The 9399-nt window shown below is 50.0% G+C and overlaps 1 protein-coding gene across 1 annotated transcript in view; it reads right to left on the reverse strand.

Annotated features, from left to right (window-relative positions):
* Positions 1 to 7351, reverse strand: part of CALN1 (calneuron 1) — a 137588-nt gene extending 130237 nt beyond the window's left edge. Inside the window, exon 1 of the mRNA XM_009888854.1 lies at positions 7226 to 7351. Within this exon, the coding sequence (XP_009887156.1) occupies positions 7226 to 7351 (126 nt within the window). The remainder of the gene's footprint in view (positions 1 to 7225) is intronic.
* Positions 7352 to 9399: the final 2048 nt, after the last annotated feature.

Consider the following 9399-nt stretch of genomic DNA (forward strand, 5'->3'; position numbering starts at 1 on the left):
GGGGGAAGCTGCCGGTTGGGGTTGGTTTTTTTTTGAGGCACAGCAATGGAGGAGAAGGAACCACGTCCGCACGTGGCTCCTGTGCTCACAAAGGGGTGCGTGTGTCCCAGAAGTCGGTGTCCCAGCCCGGCCAGCCCGCCCGACCCTCTCTCTTCCATACTGAGGAGGGCAGAGGGGCAGAGCAGACAGCGACAAATCGCGGATGCCAGCGGGTCCAGGGGGTCCTGACTTCTCCGGAGTGGTAGAACATGTGCTTGAAGGACCGCAACCTCTCCCAGCTTGCTGAGCATTCTCAGCTTGAGTTAAAACTACCGCCACAGATCAGCCAGGGGACACCTTTCCTTACTGCGGTCACGTTCAGTGGCTCGCTGGAGCTCACTGGAGCTTGATTGTCTTTCCCCTTCCCTTTCTGAATGCAGCAGGGGCACGTGCTCTTTGGATCACTGTCTGGTACGGGCAAAGCCACCCAAAAAGCCGTACCTGCGGAAAGCTGGATCAGGCTACTTCCAGTGGGGTGAAATTCAACTAAAGACCAATTACGCTATATACATGGAGAGATGTTCTGATGATGAAATCAGTTGACTGCAGAAGAGTCTGCAATGGGAAGCCAAGACTCAACACACATCAACTAAAACTGCCTCAGTCGGACCCAGGAAACAGCCCGGAGAGCCACCCAGCATCTGCGGCAGCACTCCCACAAGCGTGTGAGCATTGAACAAAGCCTTCAGAATAAGTGTTGACTTTATGGCTCAAAGGTGTTTAATTTACATCTTTTCATGTTGTGATCTCCTGATGTAAAATCCTTCCCCTCGCCTTCCTTTAGGCCTCGTGGGTCATGCCACCCCCGTGCTGGGATTTTACCATCAGAAGGAACGTGATCGCCAGCTCAGGAACCACAGGGCCGTGGGATTTTTGCTTTCTCTGGCTCCCGATGCAAACTAGACATCCCATCTCCATTGACAGTAAACTATTTCTGCTTCAGCAGCTCAGCTGTCCTGCCCGAGCACGGGCTTTCTGCGTCCTTCAGCCCCTCGCCCCGTGCCTGCTCACCGGGTCCTGGGCCTGGATCGGGATGCAGGAATTTATCCATGGTCCAAGTCCCTTATAAACCATCAGGGCTGTGCAGGCCTGGCTACACTCTGCAATTTTACCATTTTTGTTAAGTTATTGGCATTCCTCTGCCTAGTGAGATGGTTCCTGCTCCAGCAGCACGGCCCTCAGCACCGTCGGGGGAAGCCGCATGATGGGACCAGACGCTGTTTCACAGGGTGAGACTCCGATCCATCTCTTCAGGTCCTTTTACCTTTAATTGCCTTTAATTTCCTTTTCGCTTGATCCAGAAGGAAACTTCCACCTGCGACTCCTTCCGCCAGGCTGCTTACGTGAGTAAAGTGGGGGGCAAAGCCTCTCAGTTGCAGAACATTATTCTCTGCCTTTAGCTAATTTCCTTTCCTCCAGCTCTGGAAGACATTAGCCAAAAAGGTTCCAACCTTCACTGCTGAAAACAGTAGCTGGAAAAGCCATTAGACCTATATATTTATTATTAAAATTTGTTACAGGACCAAGTTCTCATTATTCCCTAAATATATCCAGAATACCTCCAAACTTGTATCCGCATAAATAAGACCAGCCAGCGGCCCAGTTTTTGTTTGGTTTTTTTTTTTTTCTTTTTTCTTTGTTAAAATACAGAGGCGGTAGTGTCAAACCCCCTGTTTTGAAGACGATGCCCTGGCTGAGGGGGCAGGTCCCGGGGTGATGGTGTCTCCAGAAGGAGCAGGACCACCGTGGAAATCAGCCCCGAGACCTTCCCGTTGCGCTCCTGAAAAATGATACGGCGAGAGACAACATAATACTAAGGTGACAAAGCAACGCGCTGAAAAATTAGGCGAGCCGGGGAGAGGCTGTTGTCAGAGACCTGCCCGGCTGCCTGTTGGGCACCGGTGGTAGTTGTCACTGTCAGCGCTGAGCTGTCACTCTACCGACAACAAGTGGGTTATGGCTGGATGTAATTTGCTGTCAGGCTGTTGTACACCCCTCAGGCTGATCACTTTTGGGTACCTCCAGCTCGCGGGGAGATGCTGCGCAAACGCAAGGTTGTGTGGGCACCGTGAGGTCTCTCCGTTTCTTCTTCTTCTCCTTTTTTTTGTTCTTTTGAGCCCAAGGAAAGTGGCGGCCGAAGCGTGGGGCGGGCAGGCGCTAAATATGGCAGCAATAAATGCGGTGTCCAAGGGGAGGCAGGGCAAGCCAGCGTATGATTTTAGAAGAGGCTGGCGTCTTAAAAATAGCCCTTATAATATCTGGATGTAAGGCCTGTAGGGTCAAACTTAGAGGTCCCTCAGATAAGAAAGTCCTCTATTGAAATGAAATAGCTTGGCTGGCTTAGGGATGACCCACCAAAATTAGAAATCCAAAAGATCCATAAGGCCCTTTGAAGCACAAAGCTCTATAATTATTCCCCACAGTATTGGGGAAGGGGTTTCTGTCCAGTCCAGTTTTAAACATCCTGAGAAATACGCGTTCGGCCGCTCCCTGGGGAGGGCTCAGCAACATTTCACAGTCTAATGGCTCTCACGAGCAGGATAAGTTTCTCAACTTTCAGCCTACATTTTTGTATTGCTTAATTTCATCCCATTATTTCTGATGAAATGCTTTGTGGAAGGCGTACAATTGCTCCCTAGCCTGGATTTTCATGTTTTAATGATGGTTAATTATTCCAGGAGAAACTTTGAGTTTTACTTTTTATCCCTCTATGCTTTTGCACTGGATGCTTTGTTCTGAAGTTTAATTAGCGCATTTCGGAACGAAATATCTAAATTAAATCATTGCCGAGCCAGCTCCGCTCCAGGATTTACAATCGTTGTGCACAGCCTTTATCGTACCTGCCAACTCGGGCAACTGATTTATTGCCAGATGGGCTATTTGGGCCGGGAGTGTGCCAGCCGGCTACCGCAAGGGGCTGGGGGTCCTGCCGCCCTTCGCCACAGCGAGGAAGAGGATGGATGAAGGAGTCGACGATGAGGGGTGGAAAGGGGCGGCCTCCAGCTCCTTCAGACCCCGGGGAGGGTATCGCACAGGCTAATGGTGGGCTCGGGCCACGGCTGCGCTGGCAGAGCTGCATCTCCAGCCCCTACCATCTGCGAGGACGTGAGGGTTCACCGCAGCCCGGCAGAGGGACCGGGGCTGGCTGCACACATCAGATGTAGGCACAGGTTTGGCACCCGGCCATCCACTTCCCCGCTGCCTCGAACGCCAAGATTTTGATTCGAGCTCATCTGCAAAATGCTAAAAAAGCTTCAGTTTTGCAACAGAGTCCACCCCAGCGGAGCTCATCACGAAATGAGACCTTCAGGGAAGGGGAGGAAAATAAAAAAACCACCCAACAAACCCTGAACAGAGAACTCCTTTAAATTACATTATCTCAACAAACTAAAGCTATAGACAAATGCGATTACACCCACAAAAATCTGCTCGCTCTCAACCAAGAGTCCAAACACTTGTGGCTTAGCTGGGGCCAGGAGAACATGCTGTCGAGACAAATGTACACTTACACTCCTTCCGACGAGAAAGCCTGACATCCAGCGAGCTCGTGCAAGGGGGGGTTATCTCCAAAAAAAATCAACAGAAATGCCCATGTACGAGAGAAAAGCACCTCCTGCTCATGCCATTGAGCAGACTGGTTTTACTCTTATTATTTATACAGAGCAGCTCTGGCACACCATGTAATAAAAATGGATAAGATTTCAGCCCTTCGCCAGCCCACAAAAATAAGATGACTGTCTGCACAGGCACTGTGGGGCAAAACCAGCCCCAAACCAAACCCAGAACGCTAACAATGAATTTCAGAGGGGAGGGTTTGGGGTTTAGGGTTGTTTTTTATTTTATTTTTTGTTTTGTTTTGTTTTGCTCTTAGAAAGATAGCCCTGTAATTTAGTGACTCATACGTTCTACATCCTTTGTTGCTTTTCATTTTCAACATCTTTAAGCTGTTTGCGGAGAACGCACTTATTTTTAGACTTCCCATCAGTGAGAGACATTTTAGCTGCTTCGGAGGGGAAAAGCTCCATTGAGACTTTTGTGTCTGGGGTGTTAATAGGCAAATTTCCTGATGGGGAGATATTTTCTTCTCTTTTTCTTTTTTTTTTTCCTCCACTTCTACATCTCACTTGGGATCTGGGCAGTGATTTTCAGGCACGCTGAGAAGGGCTGTGCCCTGTGCCGCAAGCGGGGTATCGGGGATGCACCGAGGTCTGACCTGACAGAGGGAGGAGGAGGATGGCTGGGAGGAAAAGCAGACACGTTGGGGCATGAAGAACAAATGGGAGCCCCGGGATCGCTAATCATCTTCCTCCCTCTTCATCAAACCTACAAATCCTGAGCCATTCCCCGGAAAGCCTCTGTACCACAGAGCAGGCTGTCAGCAGGTAGGATGAGCATCCCACATCTGAGCACCAACCCACATTTCTCCATGCTGGGGCAAAACACATGAGGGTATTTTAGGTACCTTGGTGAATTCCGTTAATTTTTAAAAAGCGATGCTTTTGTTTGGAAAATAAATTAATTATTTTTTTTTCCCCAGAAAATTGACTGTGCAAAACGGACAATGCTTTTTGAGTTAGGTAATAGGTTTGGGGTTGGGTTTGGTTTACAAAGTCTAATACCTCCTTTCAGCTTGCAGCTCAAAATGATATTTTTTTTTTAAGAACTTTAGAAATAAAATTAAAGGAAATTTCAAACTGAAAATTGGCTCTGTAGTCCTCAAAGCAAGGCATTTCATTAAAAAAAAAAAAAATTAAAAAAGCCCAATCCTGTCTGCTTCTCTATTTTATGGTTTTTTTTAAAGTTTTAATTAAGTCAATCAACAACGGAAAGGCCTCCAAATGAAAACCACACAGGCACCAAACGCCTCCCAGCCTCCAGATGTGCATTCCTCCACCTTCCCCTGGCGAGCTCGTGGCAGGCACCGCGGTGCGCTGGCAGCCCCGGGTTACTCGGGGCGCACGCCTTGCTCAGAAACGAGAGCAAGAGATGGAGGGAAGGGACACGTCTGCTCCTCTGCACGCCAAGGACAAGAGGTGGACCCCAGGCCGTACCCAAAAACGCATGTGGGAGCACTACAGACCTGATGTTGAGCTCTCTGGGCTCATCCTATGGACCCTTTGTTTTGCACTATAGAGATATTTGGGTTCTACCAGCCTGTGCCACCCTGAAGCAGGCAGCAGGAGCCACCATCCCCATGGTGTCCCCCGGTGCCAGCTTGCTCTGCAGCGGCACACTCTGGGTTCGGCCGCAGCACGGTCCCGCGCCAGCTGCCAAGCGCAGAACCAGCCCCCATGCCCAGAAACAGTAACGGCTCTTTGGCCAGCTCCAAGGAGCATTTTCCAGGACACATTTGTAATTTTGCTGAAAGCCACAGTCCTAATGGAGGGCTGGAACTACTCCACAGCTCTCTGGCTGTCACCTCACCCAGGTGTCACGGACAGGTCCGAGACACTCAGCATCTATTCTGCAGTCTTCCACCATCATAAGACTCAAGAGTAGGTTTGGAGGTTCGTGGCTCATGTTTTACGTCCTGTCCACAGCCCTTCCTTTCAAGGATGCATGACCCAAACCAGCACAACTATCAGCCCAGTGCAGAGCTCTCTGCTCTGCCCATTACCAGGCCACAGCTTTGTGTCTGCACGAAGCCAGGACTCAGCATCCTCTGGAGGAGCTGCCACCATCTCCCCACTGCACGCTTCCATGCAAGATGCTGCACCCTCCCTCATGCTGCCAGCCTCCGCCATTTCCCAGCGCCCCATAAACTCAAGGATGGTTTCTCCTGCATCTAAAACCCTCCATGAGCAACAGGGGAACCAGCAGCGAGGCTGGTGTGCCAACCTCGCACATGAAGTGCCAACACAAGGACCAGCTGAACCAAACTAATGAAGCAGACAGGGAGCAAACCCATGGTGGACACGTGCCCATCAGGCCGAGCTGAGGTCTCTGCAAAACCAGCTCTGCGACACTTTGCACCAATGCCTATGAGCCAAACTCGTCGGTCGGTGGCCCAGGAGCAGCACCTCTGAGAGGAGCTGGCTCGGGGACCGGGCTGTCGCATGGCAAGAGCAAGGCACGAGGATAAATGTGCGCAGGCTGGAGGGTGGACGGTGTCAATAGGATTAGTTTGTTCTATTATTTATCATGCCATATGCCCCGGCACTCGATCCACAAATCTGAGCCATCAGCTGTGAACACCTGTCAAGGAGTTGAGTAATTTTCCAGTTTCTGGGTAGAATAACTGGAGACAATAAGGCTGATTTAATCAGTATTACTTAGCTCCAGAAGTGTATTGGCTTAAAAGAAAATCTCACTGTAATTTTTTTTTTTTTAAATGAAAGCCTTTTTACATTAGAGTTAACTCAGAAAAAACTCCTTAGTAGATGTGTCGCAGTACAGTCGCAAGGCAGGTATTAGCCAAATGCATGGTGGAAAGGAGATAAACAATACACTGTGTCCTCCTGCTTGTCCACAGGAGATGAATTCCCCATTTAGAAAACCCAATAAAAATTTAATTCTTTTATAACAACTGCATCCAGCGTATATTGTTTCTGTGAGAAAAAAAATATAAGCGACTTTGAAGTCCTCCAATGCCATCAAGAACATATTTTTTTCCCAAAGTATCTCAAAAGTAGCAAAAAATATGAAAAAAATTAATGACTGCTAACAGCTGAAACAGATGGTCTGCTGTGAATCCCCACAGCCTCATGCAACTGTGAGTCAAGCCATTTTTCAAAATGGTGAAGAAAAAAAAATAATTAAAAAAAAAAAAATCAATTTCTAAGACTACCAGGCTTCCAAAAATCCATTTGGACTTCCCAGCTGAGAGCCATCAAAAAAGGGCTGTTTGGCGGGTTTAAACCCATGGTGGCCTCAAACCCAGAGTGCCCCTTGCCCTCGCATCATGTGCGTGTAGATGGTGTGGGTGCATTTGCTTTCAGCACAGCCCCACGAGATGTTTCCCTGGGATGAGGTTTTACCCTGGGATTTTAGCTGAGGATCCTTTACACTATCAGATTCCCAACGCACGCACCTGCTGCCCGTCCCCAGCGCTGTCCCCACTGCCCACTCTGGGTACCTGTCCGCATCCCTCCCACCCCATCCTCCCAGTGCACCGATTGCCCTCAGCAAGACACCCCCTCACGCCAGCTCGCCCCTCGCGAGGAACAGTTTGAGATGAGAAAGGCACTTGCCAGGAGGGAAACTCTGGTTGCCTGCTCCTCTGCGGCGGCTCCTCCTTCTCCCCAGGAGACTCGTCCCCTCGGCCACCTTCATGCTTGGGCTGCCCCTCTCCACGCTCTTCGATCAGCCCCATCAGGCAGATGAGACGGCAGGTTCTGGGCGACGTGCGAGCTCATCATGGGGACATCAAAGCCGGCAGTGTGACTCTGTAAGGAATGGACAGAAACTTAACCGCACGCACAGTACCAGTTTATCATTTATTTAAACTCGATCTTTCAATAATTCATGCCAGCCTTTCACTGTGTAGCAGGACAACAATGGCAGGAGTGCAGCAACGCAGGCAGCGAATAACCACATCTGGAACAGATGTTCAGTTCTAAATAAAAGCTGGTTTTGCAGAGAATGTTAAATGCCATGGGAATAGTGTGCTCTGGGACGCAGCCCTGCTCCTTCCAGGGGGGCAACAGCGATTTGCTCATATGTTTTGCAACGCAGAGTTGGCACAGATCAAACGAAACATCCAGGGCTGGCTCAGCTGCAGCCCGGTAGTCGCGAGAGAGCAGACCTGCAGCGTCTGCAGGCATCTCCTCGGAAGCGCTGGGCAGATGCCGGCACAGCGCCTCTGAGCACGAACACGCGATGCAGTGAGCCGTGCTCCGTGTCCGCTCCCACCAGCGGCTAGCCTGGAGCACATCAACACAGGGGTCCCTGCACGCAGTCAAGAGCGTGTGCACCTCCCTCCCACGGAGATATTGCTCCTGGACATGGGATCGAGCTGGGTGCAGCCGGTGCTCCCATGTTACAGGGCTGTGGGTGTGGGAGGAGGAGCCGGGGCAGCCCTGGCTCTTCCATGCTCTTGCCAAGAGTCTCGCAGGTACCTCTGCAGGGCACCCACCTGCGATGGGTACTCGGAGACCCCGGGCAGGGGGTCCATTTCAGAGAGCATCTCTTCCCTATTGAGACACACAAGACTTCAAAGTCTGACCAACGCATCACGTCACTAAGCTCCTGTCCATCACCACATGCCACCTGCTGTAGCACTGCCATTCAAAAGACATCTGCAAAGCTCCTTCCCCACCACCTTGGACATGCCTCTCCACAGTTCCCCCTTCTCTTCTGCATCCAAGACAAGCCAGTGCCTCCACTGCCAGGACCCTTCATGGTTTGTAGGTACAAGCTGGTTGACCCACCATCTCCAATTCCCGTTGGGACATCAACCCATGCCTTCAACGATCCAGCAGTGTCAGCCACTATCAGGTTCTCATTACACTTTGAAAGAGCGCTTTATTCCTTCCACTGCGCTGGCCCAGTCCCCCCAAATGATCCACATACGCACCTTGTTATCCTCCCTGAAACCACCTCCATAACAGCCGTGAGCCTGCTGGTGCCCTGAGACGTACCCTCCTCGTGCCAGCTGCCGTTACCTCGCTCTTCTCCCCTGCCCATCTGTCGCTAGCCGTCTGGCCTCACTCTCCTTCTACACGTTTTTTAAGAGCTTTGAAGCAATAACTTATTTGCCATTTTGTCTGCAATTGCACAGCACCTCGCACACTTGAGGTCTGACCCAGGACCCGACTTCCAAGGTGTACTATTATTATTATTACTGCTACCACTGTTATTACCAACTCTCAGGCTCCACTTGGGCTCTTCATAGGGTCCGTACGGTTTTTTTGCCTCCCTCACTTATCTCTGCATTCTGCACCCCCTCCTCTGATAGCCGGACTCTACCCTTCGTCTGGATAATGCAAATTTACAGATGGCTTTCACTGCAAATTTTCTTGCTAATAATGTCTTGCTCTTATTCTCAAATGTGAACCTTGCACTTTACCCTGCTAGCCAACCACTTAATGCCAGAAAGAAATCGTCTTTTTTGTTTTTCCTAGATAATGGCTGATCTTCCAGATTGATTGGATAATGAAATAAGTAATGACATTAGAAGCCCATTAATCAGTAGTGAGCAGTGAATAACACAGAGTGCAAGACTGTCAACTGCTCCTGAAGGACAAGCTAAGGGAAACTGTGGGGAAATGGTGAAACTACTCAAAAATCTGGTTCCCTGGTTTCCACATCTTCTTTTTTACCTCCTCAAAGTGGCTGACAATCAATTCTGGCAGGATTCTTGGCGTGGGGGACACGGACTTGTGCCAGGTAGTCTGCTGTCCAGATTAGACCCCAGTACTC

Source organism: Charadrius vociferus, unplaced genomic scaffold, assembly GCF_000708025.1.
Source record: "Charadrius vociferus isolate BGI_N301 unplaced genomic scaffold, ASM70802v2 scaffold636, whole genome shotgun sequence".
Lineage (NCBI taxonomy): Eukaryota > Metazoa > Chordata > Aves > Charadriiformes > Charadriidae > Charadrius > Charadrius vociferus.